Genomic DNA, 20,902 nt, shown 5'->3' with positions numbered 1-20,902 from the left:
ATATATGCACCATACTTGAATAGAATACCTTAGTATTAATACAAGCTGCGCACGCACAAAACAAAACAATGTTCGAAATGATTTCTGTGGAATATCGAACATGTTCTTTCTAATTACTTGATGACGCCATTAGAACTTGCGCGGTCACATTTGCATAAATTATGCAAACCAAGTTATACATAAATTATGACATCACAATTCATTCAGCGCGTGAAGTTTATCATCATTCACTGACACAATGTGAAAATAACTGAGACAAAGGTTAAATAAATGAACAAAACATCAATTTATTACATCCTCCAGGATAATGGCACTAATAAAGAAATCAACATCACGTGACCGCCACGTGACCATCATGTGACACGAATTAAACATAACATGGAATACTCTGCTAGTAATACAATTTATCCTTCATATCGATGTCACATGGCAGTCATGTGATCAGCATGTGGCCTTAAATCATAAAAAGAAAAGCTCCCCCAATTCCTCCAGATCATTGTCACATGACTGTCATGTGATGTACATGTGACAATTCTTTTATTGTTATCACATGGCTGGTTTCGAAAAGTGTTGTGTAGAGGTATTATAACAAGCAAAAAATGGCTTTGAACATAAAATTGTGGCCGTTGCAGATCTTAGAGAGACTGTGTAACCAAGTTGGCTTAACATGACAAATTAAGTAGTTCTAAAGATTTGGCAGTAAATACTTGCATCAAATGATTTTAAAACTATGTCAACTACTGCACATCACCAAAAAGTCATAATATACAATTTGATTTTATCTCTAATATATTGAGATTGATAGTAACCACACTTTCATTCTCAACTGTTAGCACCAAACATATGGAGTTATTACATGGTCAACTCTTGTGTACATACACATATGCATTCATATATGAATGCATGCATACATACATACATACATACATACATACATACATACATACATACGTACATACACACATACATACATGCATATATGTACATATACATACATACATACATACATACATACATACATACAGATACATACATACATGCATGCATGCATACATACATACGTACGTACGTACGTACGTACGTACATACATACATCATACATACATACGTACACACTCAAATAATGCTGTTTACAATTGTACTTTGTTGTTTAGTTTTTATGACTGTATATACTATAGGTAAAATACAAATGTAACTATGACCTCTGGTGATGTCCAATCATGTTGACTGTACAAGTCACATGATTCATCTGATCTCTGGTGATGTCCTGTCATGCTCACTGTACATGTCACGTGAAATGGTGGCAACCAAACTATCAGATTCACAGTACTTTTTTGACAGTACAAGTCACCTTCTCTGATAAATATTATGGTTTGATCTGTGTATTTTATACACCAACTGTGTATGTATGTATGTATGTATGTATGTATGTATGTATGTATGTATGTATGTATGTATGCAAGCATTTGTGGATGTGTTTTTAGTAACTGTGTGTGGTATGAGTTCAGTACACACCATTAATGTTACACTGTGTATGCGTATTTCACACACACTTTGTACGTCTGTTCATAGGTTGTGAAATAATCTAAACATCACTGCATTCATTTATTCAAAGATTGTGAATAATTTAAAGACAAAATAATGAAACAATAACTCATTTGTACCATCAAATACAATAATAACTGAAAAAATTGTCATTGTGTATGATGTATTTTCTTCCAGCAAAAGTATAATCAGATTCGTTATCATATTGAAAATTCTATTGTAAGTTGCCTTGACAACTGCCAAGACACCCTAACTTACCAAGTAGTCTACCATAGGTTGCCCTGACAACTACTGAGACACCCTAACTTACTGAAAAGTCTGCAAAAGGTCGTTGCCAGGGCATCCTATGTTACTGAAAAGTCAATCAGTGTTACCTTGACAACCAACTTTGTTTTATTAAAACAAATAGAAACATTATCTACAACACAAAACATAATTACAAAGGCATGAAGCGAAAGAAAAAGAAAGTCACTGAAATTATTTTAACCAAAGTAAACATTTTGAGTCTTTGTTACTGACAAAAAATGCATCATAATATTATTATCAGTGACAGATTTATTTAATAGATGGAATCAAATTTTGATTTTATTACATATCATTGTCGTCATGACAATACCAGAATGTAAAATGGCCGCCACTTTAAGTTCCCATAATGTCCTGATAAAAGTTACCCTATATTATTGAAAAGTTTTGACAACTGTCAAGCCACCCTATCTTACTGATAAATCTACCATGGGTTTCCATGACGACAAATGTTTTATAAAACTAATGCCTGGTTATAGTACAAGTGTAGATTTTGGAACAAAGACCCAACCAATCATTTTGATTGTTACATCCACAGCCAATCATATTACTTCTTAGATTTGCTCTTTGGTTTCCTCTTTCCTTTCTTGACGACTGGTTTGTTCTTGACAAAACCCCGCTTCTTTCTGGTTGTCTGGACAAAAAAAAATGAAGACAAGTAGATCAGTTGAAAATTTCAGTCCACAAAGAGTTCCCTCGACACCTCTGATCACACAAGTGCTAAAAAATATTAAATATCAGATTTATCTTTCTCTGTTACCAGAAATCCCTTTGGTTCATCCTCTCAGTTATCTTTTACCAGATTTCCCCTCTCTGTCATGGCCCCCCCTCCCTCCCTCTGTTACCATGGTTCCCCTCTGTTACCATGGTTCTCATCTGTATTACCGTTTTCTTAACTGGTATCATGGCTCCCTATCTTTTACAAAGCTCCCCTCAGTTACCATGGTTCCATGGTACTATGGTTCCTCTTTTTGTTACCAAGGATTTCCATCTCTGTTACCAAGGTTCTCCTCTTTTACCATGGTCCACCTTTCTGTTACCAAGTTTCAATTTCTGTTGCCATGGTTTCCCAATATGTTATCAGATTTCTCCAAAATGTAACACTGATTTTGAAATATCATAAAATTAATTTTTTTTCTTACCTTTTTTGAAACAAACTTAGTCTTAGGTTTAATTTTAGTGAGTCTTCTTGAAGTCTTGGAGGCTTCTCTGTTGACTAAATCTTTGACTTTATAAATCCTAACCAACCAATGTTCAGTGGTGTACGCTTCTTCTAAGTGCTTAAAGTCAATGTCTTTGTTACCGATCTCAACGTTACGTGTTCTGTCGAATCCAGCTGGTGATCGGAAATCAAGCTAGATAAAGAAAGGAACAACATCTTAGATCGGTGTATTTATTTATGGGTTTTTATCAAACCTAGAGCTGGTGACAAATGGAGGTAAACTTAGCTGGAATAGGAAAAGTTAGCTGATGTAGGAAAACATAGCTACTGATGAGAAAACATAGCTGGTGGTGAGAAAACTTAGCTGGTGGTGAGAAAACTTAGCTGGTGATGAGAAAACTTAGCTGGTGATGAGATAACCTAGCTGGTTATAGGAAAATTTAGCTGGTGGTGAGGAAAATTAGCTGGTGATTAGAAAACTTAGCTGGTGGTGAGAAAGCTTAGCTGGTGGTGAGAAAACTAAACATTGAACCAATCAGTGATCAGAACTCAATACAAATTACAATATTGTGTTATGAGTCACTAATCATTTATTATCTCTAACCCACTGCATGCCCTGTCAATGTATGATGTATAAATGATAGCATACATGGGATGTAGTGATTGGCTACATCAGTGGACAAATGGCTAGTCTTGCTGCTAGACCCCTGGGGCTATTCTGATCACTGTGAAGGTGACCGAAGGTTGTTAGTGGGAGTGACAGCCTGAATATCTTGCTGCTAGACATCTCGAGTTATTCTGCTCACTGTGAATGTGACCAAAAGTCGCTAGTGAGAGTGATAGCCCGAATGTCTTGCTGTAAGACCCCTGGGGCTATTCTGCTCACTGTGAATGTGACCGAAGGTTGCAAGTTAGAGCAATAGTCTGAATGTTCCACCCTCATGTCGATCAGAAGAAAGCTGGAGGTCGAGCAGCTAGACTAACTAATAACTGGACCTTTCACACTTCATACTTACTTGCATATGTCCAAATCTATAATAACACAATTTATACATTAGACAGTTTAGAAGAGTTGGGGATCCGCCACTGTCCACTCGGAACTCTCCATTGGGTGTGTAGTAGTCACTCTCCTGAAAATTAGCATAAAAAACAATGAACACCTGGTTTTCACCATTTGGTGTGCTCACATAAATTAGCATAATAAAACAATGAACATCTGGGTTTCACACCAGTTTGCCAGTGGTGAGATAAAAGTGGCAACACAAACAATTCAAATGTATACAATTTCTGACATTGCAAAGTCAGGCTTGATGACCCCCCCCCCCCCCCCCCCCCCCCCCCATTAATTGCACTGGTAATGTATCAAGTGAATTGCCTTGCATTGCTCAAAACACTGTGAAAGCTAATGATAAAAACATTTCCAAACTTTACTTACCCTGTCATCTTGTGCCCTTACAATATACACACATTTACTAACCTTACCATCTGCACACACTTACCCTGATATCTTGTGGATGTTACCTTACCATCTACACACACTTACCCTGATATCTTGTGGATGTTACCTTACCACCTAAACACGCTAACCCTTACCATCTACACAGTCACCCTTACCATCTACACACACTTACCCTTACCATCTACACACACTTACCCTGATATCTTGTGGATGTTCACCTTCAGCTATTCTCACCATCCATAAAAACTTGTTGATATCATCGCCAGAGTAACCAATGACACCACCAAATATGACCAGTACGTAATTGACATCCAACATCCTCATAATTTCATACGCTTTCTCTTCAGTTGACGACATCGCTTTACCAACCTAACACATAATTGTAACATATTATAAGTATTTATTGAAAGTGGCACACGCTGAGTTTATAATTATTTACTTTTGTGAAAATACTTACAAAAAAACCCCCAAAATCTAGTATAATGTTAATGTCAATGCATGTCTTCTATAACATTATGCTTGTCTTCTAGCATTGATAGAACAGTTAATTGTATATTTAAGAGTTTCCTCAACATTTTCTGATACGTATCATAAATTACGTCATCACATCATTTACTCTATTCCATGTTTGAGTCAATTCCAAGTGATCATCACTGGTTACGCACAATACGTACAATAATGCAAGCATCTTTTAAATATGCAGTATTCATTGTTTCTTCAACATGTGTTCACAACAAAATCTTATAAGCCATTGTTGAAAATGTCTTTTGTTGAACAAAAAACAATTACCGGTAACAACAGTCTACTGAATATCTTGGTGCTATCTATTGCGTCAGGCACAGAATAATTCGCGATGAAAAATGCACGGGCGTAATTAAAGTCTAGCGAATTTCTTGGTGTGTCATGCACAGTACAATGCATGGAGGACGTCTTACCAGGGCTATATGACTGTTATTCCACGTGTTATTATCAACCAGTGTCGTCCTGTTTCCCATTCCCGCTATTTGGTATCCGTAATCCCACCAAGACATTACTCTGGCATGGTCTTCTGTATTCTGTCGTAACCAGTGGTATGCTTCCCGGAAATCATCAAGGATATTCCTTGTTCTGTAGCCAGATAGAAATTATGAGATAAATCACTGTGTTATGTGCATGCAATGAATTCAGTAAGGTAGTAGCTATTATAGTAAGTTACTTTCAGTATTACATGGTTTCTTACAGGATACAGTAATAGCTAAATTTGGTGTATGTGTGTGTTTGCGCGCGTGTTAAAATATCTGTGGATTTGTACTAAGGCTTGCATGAATGTACATTTTGTATGTGAATGAATCTGTATGTATGTATGTATGTATGTATGTATGTATGTATGTATGTATGTATATATGTATGTATGTATATATGTATGTATGTATGTATGTATGTATGTATGTATGTGTTTGTGCTTGTGTGTGTGTATGTATGTATGTATGTATGAATGTATGTATGTATGGATGTATGTATGTATGTATGTATGTATGTATGTATGTGTGGGTGTTTGTGTCTGAGTGTTTGTCTGTGCCTGTGTGTTTTTGAGTGTGCATGTGTCTGTGTGTGTGTATGTGTATGTGTGTGTGTGTGTATGTGTATGTATGTGTGTATATGTATGTGTGTGTATGTGTGTCTCTGTGTGTGTGTGTGTGTGTGTGTGTGTGTGTGTGTGTGTGTGTGTGTGTGTGTGTCTGTCTGTCTGTCTGTGTGTGTGTCCATTTACTAAACGTGTGAACCTACCCATCATGGTTATATGAAGCCAATACAATACTAGGACTGGAGTAGGCATTACTTGTAACCCATGTACAGTGAACAGCAAACATCATCAACATCATTATCAACGCCATGACAACGATTCCTTTCAGATTTGTCCCAAGACCTTCACTATCTTCTGATGGACTGGATTTTATCTTACGTATTTTACCAGCCTGTAATCAAAATACAAAAATTGACATGTCAAACCAAACAGTCAGTTTTACAGAGCTGATAAAAACAATTTATCGAAGTCAAGATAGCTTAAGTTTTACAAGCTTGGTAAAAAACAATTAAACAAACCCCAAATAACTGAAGTTCACAGATCTGATACAAACAAATCTATTAAGGCTGAGATAACTGAAGTTTGCAGATCTGACAATGTCAAACTATTTATCAAAGTTCAGAAAAGTCAAGTTTTACAAACCTGATAAAAACAATTTATCAAGTTCGCAGATCTGATAAAAACAAATCTATTAAGGCTCAGATAACTGAAGTTTGTAGATCTGACAATGTCAAACTAATTATCAAAGTTCAGAAAAGTCAAGTTTTACAAGCCTGATAAAAGAATTTATCAAACCTCAGATAACTGAAGTTTGCAGATCTTGATAACAAAACTATTAAGGCTAAGATAACTGAGTTTGCAGATCTGACAAAAACAATTTGTCAAAGTTCAGATAGCTCAAGTTCTGCAAACCAGATAAAGAAGTCATGTTCATATCTATACAAGCTCATAGAGTCTGGATGCCAACTGTGGTAAACCACGTCTGGTCAAAGTCCCTCAATCAGCACAGAAAGTTGTTCATCCAATCAGTGAACCCCAACTGCTATAGTGATGTACAGTGTAGCATCCTGAGCTGACAAATATACCATATTTGGACATGAATATACCATATTTGGACATTACATAACTGTCCCAATACACACTAACTTTATGAGGGACTGTGTTATTGGTTAGAATTTTGTGATTGATTAACAAAGACATGATGTTAATGACTGTGTGGGTGGCTGTGGATGAATTTAAAATTGTATCTCATGCATCTCAGGACTTCTAGAGTAACGACTTTGACTATACTGTGAGTGGAGGTGTAAATGGTAACGATACTGTAAAGGAACTAGACTAAAGCTCAGATAATTCAAGTTTTGTTTCAACAGTGAATCACTTGCTGATAACAGGGAACTGGTGTTCATCATAGCTTTTATTGTTTCCATGGTAACAAGGACCTATCTGAAAACATCGGTACTCATATACAATACTCTCTTCTATCCCATAATGCTTTGATATTAGTCCCCAAAATTTTCTTTGTTCAGCCATGGAAAATACTAGTGAACTAAGGGGGCCTTGTCAATACGAGTTCCTAGATGACTAAAGACAAAACCCTTAGATCATGAGTGTTTTCCGACTGAGTGAATATGAGAATAACATAATTATACCAGTGCCAGTAACATCAAAGTAAGATTGGGGAAAGTAACGGCAATTTCTCTCTCACCTTATCATATAAATTTTTCCTGTTTTTCCTCTCGGTGTCATCTTCATCTTCTTCATCTCCACTCTCCTCCTCCTCATCTTTCTTTGGTGTTTCATCAAGTAAGTAGTGATCCAGAGTTCTAGAGAACGCTATCGAAGCTAGCACACACACTACGGGCGTTAACGTCAACATCAAACGTACCATAACGCCCGCAAAATAAACTGCACTGATTGCATATAAAACAACTAAATGAGAAAAAAGAGGAAGAGAATAAGTGATCAACAATTACAGAAAGGTGGAAAAATAACATCGAAAGACCTGGAAACAATTTACCTGTCTGACATCATAATTTAGTGTGTATTCAATATGACATTACTTAATGTGTGTACTTACAGTATGACATCATCATTTAGTGTGTATATTCAGTATGACATTACTTAGTGTGTGTACTTTGTCTGACATCATCATTTAGTGTGTATATTCAGTATGACATTGCTTAGTGTGTGTACTTTCAGTCTGACATCATCATTTAGTGTGTATATTCAGTATGACATCATCATTTAGTGTGTATATTCAGTATGACATCATATATTCAGTAAAGGTTTTATCATATACCCCATGTAGCGGCACAGAAACATTATTTGAATCACATAATCACATAAATTGGTACTGAAATATTATTTTACGGCACAGAAACGTCAAAATAGTGAAGAAATTAACAAAGCTAAATCACTGAGTGAATAAATATCAATTAGCGTGCCATTTACCACATTTGGGCAAAGTGTGTTGGGGTATGATATCGGAAATTATTGCCCGTGTTAGATGCGTGTGCTCTCTATTGAATTGCATTGGAATCGATACTGGGTATAATGATAATCTATTTTACTTACTGAAAACTCTCTCATCATTGATATTTTTGATAACAAACCAAAGACCAGCAGGAAAAGTACAGATCAGAATATGAAGATCAAAGAAAAACGAGACCCAAGTTGTCGGTTGATGTTCTGACACAGACGCTATTATAGGGATGTGAATTTTGGCATATCTGGAAAAAAATACATTGATACAATGTGACATCATAACTTTATGTGTATATACAACGTGACATCATGATTTAATGTGTAGATACAACATGACATAATGATTTAGTGTGTAGATACAATTAGACATCATGATTTAGTGTGTAGATACAACATGACATCATGATTTAGTGTGTAGATACGCGACATGATTTAGTGTGTAGATACGTAACATCATGATTTAGTGTGTAGATACGTGACATCATGATTTAGTGTGTAGATACGCGACATGATTTAGTGTGTAGATACGTGACATCATGATTTAATGTGTAGACACAATGTGACATCATGATTTAGTGTGTAGATACGTGACATGATTTAGTGTGTAGATACGTGACATCATGATTTAATGTGTAGACACAATGTGACATCATGATTCAGTGTGTAGATACAATGTGACATGATTTAGTGTGTAGATAGAATGTGACATCATGATTTAGTGTGTAGATACAATGGGACATCATGATTTAGTGTGTAGACACGCGACATCATGATTTAGTGTGTAGATACAATGTGACATCATGATTTAGTGTGTAGATACGTGACATCATGATTTAGTGTGTAGATACAATGTGACATCATGATTTAGTGTGTAGCTACAACGTGACATCATGATTTAGTGTGTAGATACAATGTGACATCATGATTCAGTGTGTAGATAGAATGTGACATCATGATTTAGTGTCGGGTAACCAGTAGTGCATTTTTAGGTACTTTTACTGTTTGGAAAAATCTGTTGTGTCTTTAATGTAGGCTGTTTGTTGTTGAACAATCAGTTTAATGAAATAGTCAACATATTCTAAGATTACTCTAAGCTTTATTTTCTTGCTGTATCTTATTCTAGCATGATATGCTTATGCTATATTTTGTGTTTTGGTGGCCTCTTTTTTCATGATGTAAACAGTGTATAAGTATCATCCTGAGCAGACAAGTATACCATATTTGGACATTACTGTACCATATTTGGACATTACATAACTGCCCCAATAAACACTAACTTTATGAGGTACTGTGTTATTGGTTAGAACTGTGAGATTAATTAACAAAGACATGATGTTAATGACACTGTGTGGGTGGCTGTGGATGAATTTGAAATTGCATCCCATGCATCTCAGTACTTCTGGAGTAACGAGTTTGACTATACTGTGAGTGGAGGTGGAAACCGTAACAATACTGTAAAGGAACTAGACTAAAGCTCAGATAACTCAAGTTTTGTTTCAACAGTGAATCACTTGCTGATAACAGGGAACTGGTGTTCATCATAGCTTTTATTGTTTCCATGGAATTTCAACGTTTGGTTTTTGGGTTATGTGTGACCATTGTGTTAATATTTAGTTAGCGATGATTCTCTGTTCAGATGATGTGGTGGCCAAAAAAGAGCTGTTTGGTTTGGTTTTTGTAAGTTACTTGGATCTGTTACCAGCAACTTTTTCAACTTCTGTCCAAAACTGTTTGAATATTTTGATCACATGTTATTCGTGGTCACGGTTTTCTATCTATGTATGCTCTGCCAGTGTGTTCCTATCAAACTCTTTTCTTTGGTGGTTCCCTTGCTGAGGTGGTTGGAAGGTAGTTTGTGAGAAGTGTCATGAACTGTTTTCCACAAAACCATTCCAAATCTCTCCAGTGTTTGATAGAGGCGGTGTAAGGTTTTCCGCCTGGGATTAGTGGTCGAAGGTTACACAACAAACAGAAACTTTTAACAAGGCCTGCAGTAAGACAACATAATAGCTTTATCATAACCAGTGTACCCTCTAAGCCAATTGGACGAGCCACTGACACATACAATTTCTAATGACTCGCCAAATTTGGTGTGCCCCTATCTCTTACTATCTGGTGAGTGTACCCTCTAAGACAATTTGATGTGCCACTGACACATGGCATTTCTGGTGACATACCAAAATTTGGTGTGCCCCTATCTCTTACTATGTGGTGAGTGTGCCTTCCAAGCTAATTTGATGCACGACTAGTGCACACAATTTCTAGTGATGCACCAAAATCTGGTGTTCCCCTATCTGATAAATCTTCAAAAAAAGAAAAGTTTGGTATCTTACCCCGTGTCATAGAGGGAATAAAAGCGACCACTCCATGGTGCTATGTAACCTAAAAAAATACATTGATGAAAGAATAGGAATTATTTAACAAACAAACTAACACTGAAATCAAAATTACACACCCAATAGTTGAGATCATATTGTCACACACCTGAATGATACTGCCCTGGGTCTTCCATAACAACAATTTTCATTGGATGAAGAGCTTTTATCAATATAGTCTATATTTGTGTTATGACAATTTTCATTGGATGCACTACACTTTGTTGTAAAAAATAATCTGTACAATAATTTCATTTGAAGAATACCTTTATCAACATAGTCAGTACTTATGTTACAACTAGTTTCATTGGATAAAGGGCTTTATCAATATACAAACACTACATTTGACACTACAAAGACATGCATGCAAGCATGCACACACACACACACACACACACACACACACACACACAGGCACAGACACACTGACATAGACATACACTCACACAGAGAGACAGACACACACAGACACAGACACACACAGACAGTGAGACACACATGCACAGACACACACAGACACACAGATAGTGACACACACATGTAGACACTCACACATAGACATACAGACACAGGTATACAGACACGCGAATAGACAAACACAGACAGACATATACACATACACACATACATACATACATACATACATACATACACATACATACATACATACATACACACACACATACATACATACATACATACATACATACACACACACACACACACACACACACACACACACACACACACACACACACACACACACACACACACTTAAAACATTCAAATAAATAAAACACAGATATTTGTTTACCTGCATAAGTTAAATATACTACAGCCAAAAACACTACTCCTGCTACACTGGTTATTGCAAAGAAAAATAATGATTTAAATTCTTGTTTGGTTAGAAAGTCCTGTATATACTTGAGTGCTGCATAGGCTTGCACCAAAGCAAAGGTTCCTGAAATGAAAAAGACAACAGATCATAAACTGAGTGTAAATATCATGTGATGTCATCACTTTGTGTGTAGGGTAGGTCTTCATCAACATTTTATGTATAGAGTCTGTGTCTACATTTTCTTGCATTACCACTTTGTATGTATCATTCAGTCTGACATCGCCACTCTGTGTGTACATTCAGTTTGAAATCACCACTCTGTGTGTACATTTTCTTGCATTTACCACTTTGTATGTATCATTCAGTCTGACATCGCCACTCTGTGTCTACATTCAGTTTGACATCACCACTGTGTGTCTACATTTTCTTGCAAAAGCACTTTGTATGTACCATTCAGTCTGACATCGTCACTCTGTGTGTACATTCAGTTTGACATCACCACTCTGTGTGTACATTTTCGTGCATACTTTGTATGTACCATTCAGTCTGACATCGTCACTCTGTGTGTACATTCAGTCTGACATCACCATTCTGTGTGTACATTTTCTTACATTACCACTTTGTATGTACCATTCATCATGACATCACTATTTTGTGTGGTCAGTCTGACATCATCACTTAGTATGTGTATTCAATATGACATTACTGTGTGTACAAATGTACTTTCAGTCTGACATCACTTAGTGTGTACATTCACTATGTCATCATTTAGTGTGTATTCAATATTACTCTGCGCATATTCAGTATGACATCATTACTTTGGGTGAACATTCAGGCTGACATCATCACTTTGTGCGTACATTTAGTCTGACCGTCATTTAGAGTGTACATTCAGTTTGACATCACTTTGTGTTTAGCACTGTCTGACATCACCATTTAGTGTGTACATTTAGTATGACATTGTGTACATTTAGTATGACATCATCACATAGTGTGTACATTTAGTATGACATCATAACTTACCTGCAGCAGCCATATGTTCACTAGTACGTACTGGTTGAAATCCTACAAATGGTACTTGCATTGATAGTAGAGTACCCATGATATAAAACGATGTGTATGCTGTAAATGAATAACACAGAAAGGTTACTGTACACCTGCATCGTTTCACCACAAAATTTGTTTGCGATTTTACAGTCTTTAGCTCGTTCTCACAAAGACAAATTTTTATTAATTACTAGACTGGTAATTGTTTTTATGTACAAGTTAGTCACTTCTTATTTTTGTGGTTTTGTTTTTGAGCAAAATTAAGGAAATCCTGTGACCAACTATCCTCGTTTTAAAGGCCATTATCTACAAGACACTCTAAATATACTCCTTTTTCCCCCACAAACTTAAAAATTACCTATCTATAAAAATACAACTTACCAACATAAATTTTCTCCGAGTACCTCCCCATTAGTAAAAGTACAAAAACATGTAGAGGTATCAAATTTATGATAAAAACATATCCACCCCATGCTGATACCTGAAATAAATAACAACACTTGTTACCATGGTTACAGTTAAATATTGCCATGGCAACTGATGAAAAGTTACAGATTGGAAGAACAGTTTTATATTGTCTTTTTCAGTTGATGGCAGTTTCCGCATCCACTATTTCTTGCAAGACTTCACAATTTTTGCAATTTTATAATTTTTTGCTAATACGTTAAAAAAATTAGGGTTGGCGTGAAAACTTGGTGGGGTCGGGTAACCGGAACCAAACATTTTTTTTAGGGCTAAAAGTAGCGGTACTTACCATATAAAAGTATGACAAGGCTGTACAAACAGCCCACGACACTGACCCTGTCTTTACAGATTTCACCTGAAAAAAAAAACAAAGTTACAAGATCAGTTGCTGTAAGTGGAATATTTTCTAGTTCTAAACAGCATGATAGTTCTAGAGATAAATGTGGGTTGATCAACACATCTCAATAAAATATTCACATAGACATACAATAACAAACATTTTACACATTTACTAATCACTTGCCATTTATTGAATTACAAAGACTATATTGTTTCACATTGATTTTTCAAGTATGAAGCCATGATAAAATAATTTTATAAATTAAAAATCCATAAATAGTTGGTATGGGTGAAGGCAGTGGCAATTGATGGGCCCAAAATACCACTTTTTACTTCTTGAATTGATACAATTGTTTAGCTATGCCCTTCTAAGTATCCATACTGTATATCTATATAGTTTTAATTGTATCGTGGAGCAATTTTCCTCGGGAACTCAATATATGCCCCCCCCCCCCCCCCCATCTTAGGAATGCAATTACTTAGCCCTAGTTAAAGTGGTCATATGGATGAGGAAGTCATCTGTTGCAAATAGGAAGCCATCACAAAATTGTTTTACAAATTAAAAATCCAAAATAAATACCCAATCCTCATCCATATGGCCACTTTAACACAAATCAAAATCACTGTCAAATGAAACTCAGAAGATTTAAACACAAAATTGTTGATTTGCGTTTATAGCGAGTGAAAATATAACATTTACATGTAATATGCATGTATGCGAGCAGTGTCTGTATTTTGTTTGTGTAATTCGCAACAAAAAACGTTGTCCGAGATGTAAAAAATATATGCTGCCTAATTGAAATAATAATCTGGTTTGATAGAACACAAATAATAGAGTTGATATTTTGTTATTAATTCTTATAGTTTCCATGACAACAACCCTGGTTGTATTTCTATGAGCTCCTCTTTGTTAAAAACAAACAAAAAATTTGTAATTTTAATCAAACTTACCCAAAGGAAATAGGTAAATTGTAAGGCAAAGATTGCAACACCTTCGTTGTCATAGGAACCAGCCACTGAACGAGAAATATAGCCAGGCACTGCAACAGATCAAATATGTTATTATGTATATTGTCAGTCTAAAAACACATATTGACAAAAATGCTACAAAGTCAAATACATATTATAGGTAACCATGGAAACCAAAGGTAACCATGGAAACCAAGAACGATATACATCATATATTTTTTTAATCATCATGAATAGACATCAATTGACTTTGTCAAATACTGACTTTCACCATATGTAGTGAATCATAAATGTGGTTACCATGACAACTTAACTGACTAAAGACTAATTTTTATTATAGAGTATTATACATATTAGCAGTGATAAAGGCAGTTGCCATGGGTACAAAACAAGAGAAAATTTATGTATACCTTTTCATTTCATTTGAATAGTGTGTTATGAGTACATACCAAAAAACACAAAGATGGTTACCATGGCAGCCTCACCTACTAAAATCAGAGATACATGTTTTTTACGGCCGCCTTAAACACTAAAAGCACGTATATTGGTATATTTATTGTGAGGTATTATATAATATACATGTACATACCTCTAGCAATGAATGTGGCTGCCATGTGACCAGCACTAGAAAAGTCGATATTCCAGTTCCATGATGCATTGCGTGAGAGGGCGTCACTTATGTTGTTAACATTTAGTTTTGTTTTGTCTTTACTACGGTTGAAATAACATTTTCATCAGGAAATGATGGACAGATATGTTGACCTCTTTAATTATGGGTGATTTTATAGAACAAAGACTAAACACCATCAATGACAGAGTGGGTTTTTACGAGTGAACCCAGGGTACTGTCATGTGACAACCATCCCCTTGAGTAGCGTGTGCAAACCATTAGCACATACACAATACATGGCATGGTATGAAGAGACACGCAATGCATCTTGGGACCAGCAACAGACCGATTTACACAGTGGTGAACATTGATATCACCCACACTGGTATTCACTTGTACATACCTATTGCAATAAATGCGGCTGCCATGAGACCGGCACTAGAATTCCACAGTTCTTTGGTCAAGAAATAGGTTGCCAGTGATGTCAATCCACTATAAAAAAAAAAAAAAAAAAAAAAAAATTAATATGTATCATCATGCGAGAATTAATGTTCATGGATTCTGGGTTCGTAGAATTTATATTCACATTTTTTCTCCGGTCACATTTTCACATACTGTTCTTTCATGTGCCAATTACACATTATTTACTTGAATAGCCGGCTAGAAATACCAGATTATCTCACCTGAATAGTGGGGCTAGAAATACCAGATTATCTCACCTGAATAGTGGGGCTAGAAATACCAGATTATCTCACCTGAATAGTGGGGCTAGAAATACCAGATTATCTCACCTGAATAATTGGGCTAGAAATACCAGATTATCTCACCTGAATAGTGGGGCTAGAAATACCAGATTATCTCACCTGAATAATTGGGCTAGAAATACCAGATTATCTCACCTGAATAGTGGGGCTAGAAATACACACATATCTCTGATATGAACTGGTATATTCAATGCATTCAGAACCCAATGAATACTTCCAGCTGTTAACATCAACCCTGGGTACACCTGGCAAATAACAAACAAACAAAACAAATTGTTATTCATTATCTAATCAAAATCGCAAGATTTAGTATCTGAAATGGACCAATCCCAATCACCTAAAATCTACAGGTTGCAGGTTCGAGCCCCGTCCGCTGCCTGCTGTTTGTTTCTGAGTGGCTGAAGTCCTTGGGCAAGATTTGAACCACGACTGTGCCTCAGTCAACCCAGCTGTATAATTGGGGACCTGGTAGGATGTAGGTTGCAATGTGAAGGCTTTAATCCTATGCGCTTAAATGGCTGCAATGGATTTTATGCTCCTCGGGGAGTTGAGGAAGACTAAAGGGCTGTTGTGTCGTTCTGATCCGAGCCAGGGGTAACAATTGTAAAGCGCTTTGAGCACGGACTGTGAAAGTGCTATATAAGAACCCAACATTATTATTATTTATTACGCATATTTGTGTGTGTATGTGTGTATATGTGTATGTGTGTGTGTGTATGTATGCCTGTGTGTGTGTGTGTGTGTGTTGTGTGTGTGTGTGTGTGTGTGTGTGTGTGTGTTGTGTGTGTGTGTGTGTGTGTGTGTGTGTGTGTGTGTGTGTACTTTTGATTCACTTTTCTTCTGTGTCCCAATATCGATTTAAAATGTAGACAAATGTATGGGCCATGGACAAGACAAGTTCCATTGAACTATTTCCATGGTCCACATCAGATAACAATTATGTATTTCTTTTGTATTCATTTTGTATATTTGTATCATATGTTTCTTTGAAAGTGTAGCTTATTTTTGTTATCTGGTGAAATAAATTTCATTCATTCATTTGTTCACTTACCGTACCACCAACGATTCTTCCCAGCGGATACCATGCTGTCTCGTCAAACCAATTCAAGAAATTGTAAAAACCGTTGGAAACCAGGTGATGGGTAGAACGATAATTAAACCTGATAAAATAAAGAAATATGAATATTAATAAAAATTACACCTGTTAACAAAGAATAAAATGTTAATATAAACAAAGAAGGTGATAATCAAACATTTAAAAAAAAATTAAATATCAAAAATTAGTTTTTTTTATAAAAAATAATTAAATTTTATCTCCTGGTTGAAACTAACACGCCTTTGTTGAAAATTAGTGCCAATGGAATTGTAGCACAAGTGTACAGTTTGAATTATTTTTTCAAATGTTTATCCACATGCTAGTCCACCCCTAATGTTACAAAAAAATGTACCTTTGTACTATGCATGTACACGTACATTTAAGTCATTAACATTCACACACGCACCAGTGTGCCCTCTAAGCCAATTTGACGCACCACTAACGCACACAATTTCTACTGATGCACCAAAATTTGGTGTTCCCCTATCTCTTACTGTGTGGTGAGTGTGCCCTCTAAGCCAATTTGACGCACCACTGACACTCACAATTTCTAGTGACACACCAAAATTAGGTATTCCCCTATCTCTTACTATGTGGTGACTCACAAGAAAAGCCAGTTTTTATCATTTTGACCCACAACAAAATTTGGCTATCATTAAAGGGCACACTGACACATACTCACACACACACACACACACACCCCAAACACACACACACACACACACACACACACACCCCAAACACACATACACACACACACACCCCCCAAACACACATACACACACACACACACACACACCCAAAAAACACACACATACACACTCTTCAATCACAACCCTACTGTGTTCAGCAATAAAATGTCCTAAGTAAGTATAACAACAATCTAAACTTGTCAAATAATTACTACTGAACAGTAAAATACTAAATATTCATATCCTGCTAAAGAATGAAGGGACAGATGTCAGAATTAACTCTATGTACGTAGAGTGAGTAATTGTAAGTGTGTGTTTGGGGAGTGTGTGTGTCTGTATGAAAAAGTCCATTCTGGCGAACACTCCCTCTTTTAGCAGTAAACCGTAAAGTACATTACAATACATGTATGTGTCCAAGAGACTATACTGTATACAGTAGATCGGATTATCTACATATCCACTTAGATTTACCCGTCTTAATTCTGTAATCCTATACACAGACAAGTTAATAATATCACAGACAACAATCAAGCAATATGTTTTTTATAACCATACAATATGGTAGAATGTGGTTTATACAAATAAAGTGGACGACCATCTGTACACTGTATATTGTATCGTTTACACTGCCAGGCATGGTAAGTGGTTTACTTTACATGTATGATACACACATAATATACATTGAGGATCAGCCATTTCTCTTCATGTGAAAATATTTTTATGATTTTGTCATTCAAAGATTACTAAAGCTCAAGGATGGTAGAACAATTTTGAAGCATGGCAGAAACCTGCCAAGTATGGCAGCCGTGATGGCAATGATGGTACTATTGTACTGTGCTTAAGCTATATTTGGGAGAACACTACATGTACATCAGTGTTGTTGCTATGAATATGGAACCCCGGTAACAGAGAGGGAGATTGGGGTAACAATGGCAGTGTTTCCCCATAGAGTCTAAGGTAATTTTGTTTGAGAATCCAGTAAAATAAGATGGGAACCCAGGTAGATTTTACCTACTTACTACCCTTAGCAAAAACACTGGTAGAGAACCCTGGTAAAATGATATGGGAACCCAGGTAGATTTTAAAATTTACCTACTTACTACCCTTAGCAAAAACACTGGTAGGGAACCCTGGTAAAATGATATGGGAACCCATGTAGATTTTACCTACTTACTGCCCTTAGCAAAAACACTGGTACAGTGTAGGGAACCCTGGTAAAATGACATGGGAGCGCAGGCAGATTTTACCTACTTACCACATTTAGCAAAAACTCTGATATACGATTTATTCCTACATTCATATAGTGAATGTAAACAACAGAGGAATAGCTTTACTGAAGTAGACGACCATATGGCCAATAATGAAATATTCATACAGACACAGACAACATTTATCATATTCTTTTTATTTTACACAGTGCACAGATAATGCAACACTGTCTGTGTTTACCCTGGGGGTATACATGGTATAGGTTACTTAGTTAATCATAGAGCACTGCTGCATTCCTCGATGTCTGAACATTACAAAAAACTTCCCTGATTTACACTTCTACAGAATACCAAGAGACAAACCTCTGAAGAAATGGTACTATGAGGTGATGATACCCCCAATTTGAGTGAGGGCGCTGTATTCTCAATTTCCTGTTTGCAGTCTGGAATGTTATTTTGTACATGACATGGAGTTATTTTGGGGAACAATAACTCAAATAATTCTATCCTCACATTTGTTGCAATAACCGTCTTTGTTTTCACATTTTACCTGTGTTAACAGTTTTCTAGTCATTAAAAAAAAACTTATGTTGAGGTTTGCTTAAAACAAACGAACAAACAAACAAACAAACAAATAAACAAATAACAAACAAACAAACAACAATAATCGCCAGAGTGGAAAATCGCTACTGTTACTGTTATGGGAACGATTATTCACTGCTATCATTATATTTTAAAAAGTACAGATTTGTGGCATGAATTCCACAGATAATAATTCGCAATTTTATTAACAATGATTTCGGGAAGCAATTGAGAGATTGTAGGAAATTGAAGAAGGAACACCTTGTCCGGTTATTACTAACTGTACTCAGGGCTGTACATGCCATTTCAATTTTCATCATAGGCGGGAACATTTTTATAATGAACACCTCCAGTTAATTCATTTACGTAAAATTAATTAATTAATTAATTAATTTATTGCAATTTAGAGTCGCATATATAAGTTACACTGGGGTTGATGTATGCACGAAACAATATATGTACCACGTCCAATGGCTATACTTATTACTTCTTCACATTGAAATAAAACATGTTTTTAAAGAAATCTAAATACATATCTACTACTTCATATATATCCATAAATTATCGTAGTGATAGCTAAATAATTAAAGTGTACACATGGAGACTTCTATTTCAGCGACGCCCACAATCCAGTTACGGTTTATTTTAGCGTGCTACGAGAACTAACCCACCGCTGTGCGCTTATGATAACGCTAGATCATCTAATCAATGGAACACACACACACAGAGCTAGAGACACACAACACACAACGTGCTGACACTTACCATGGGTCAAACTCGTGAATTATACTCTCAAATCGAATCACAGCAAACAATCTTGATGAAAACCCAGCAAGACATGAAAATGCAAGAATAAAGAAGGTCAGAAGTCCAAGCCACCCTCCTGGGTTAGCCAAAGATTTCCGAATTTCGTGTTTCTCGCTGTTCGCTGTGTCCGCCATGTTAAATGAACAGCGCCATGTACCGGCAAACCCTGACCAATCAGAACATGCCATGTGCCCACGTGGGGCCATACAAAATTTTATTTTGTACGAAGCGTGGTTTTTATTTTTGAAATTAAAAAAAAATACATATCATCAGACACAATACTATAAACACCGAATATTTCTAAGAGTTTTCTGTTATAATAAATGAAACTGGTGTTTGTTTATTTATTTATTGTTCCACCTGTGTACACATTGTGATGCAAGCGAAACCCGCACATATATAGGCATTTTAACTCGGTGATAATAATTCAATAAAGAGCCTATTTATAGCAACACTATACCAACGTACGGCGCAGAGATCTTTCATTTTATCCTTAAAAGCCTGCTGTCAATTTGACAAAAGATTGTCTACTTATTGAAAAGGGACCATAGTGTGATTGTAATTGGAGATTCATTCGTTTATTGAAATTCGCA

General features: G+C 36.1%; 1 protein-coding gene across 1 annotated transcript; it reads right to left on the bottom strand.

Moving 5' to 3' along the window:
* Positions 1-1,480: 1,480 nt before the first annotated feature.
* LOC144449900 (dolichyl-diphosphooligosaccharide--protein glycosyltransferase subunit STT3B-like) lies at positions 1,481-20,443 on the bottom strand. The gene is made up of 18 exons (XM_078140448.1): positions 20,268-20,443; positions 16,976-17,084; positions 16,060-16,169; positions 15,564-15,652; positions 14,533-14,621; positions 13,532-13,597; positions 13,159-13,258; positions 12,754-12,852; positions 11,707-11,853; positions 10,851-10,899; positions 8,608-8,762; positions 7,739-7,962; positions 6,237-6,424; positions 5,405-5,576; positions 4,665-4,838; positions 4,027-4,140; positions 2,991-3,203; positions 1,481-2,482 (listed from the first exon to the last, which is right to left on the bottom strand). The coding sequence occupies exons 1-18, from the start codon at positions 20,441-20,443 to the stop codon at positions 2,396-2,398; spliced, it is 2,361 nt and encodes a 786-aa protein (XP_077996574.1). The 3' UTR covers positions 1,481-2,395.
* Positions 20,444-20,902: the final 459 nt, after the last annotated feature.

This window comes from Glandiceps talaboti, chromosome 19 (genome assembly GCF_964340395.1).
Source record: "Glandiceps talaboti chromosome 19, keGlaTala1.1, whole genome shotgun sequence".
Classification (NCBI taxonomy): domain Eukaryota; kingdom Metazoa; phylum Hemichordata; class Enteropneusta; family Spengelidae; genus Glandiceps; species Glandiceps talaboti.
This window is presented reverse-complemented; position numbering and strand designations above follow the sequence as displayed.

Coding starts and splice junctions, on each gene's coding strand:
- LOC144449900 (XM_078140448.1), bottom strand. CDS start 20,443: ATGGCGGACACAGCGAACAGCGAGAAACACGAAATTCGGAAATCTTTG. Junction 5,577..6,236: donor GCTTCATATAACCATGATGG/GTAGGTTCACAC, acceptor ATCTGGCTACAG/AACAAGGAATATCCTTGATG. Junction 3,204..4,026: donor ATAGATTTGGACATATGCAA/GTAAGTATGAAG, acceptor TTCTTTATCTAG/CTTGATTTCCGATCACCAGC.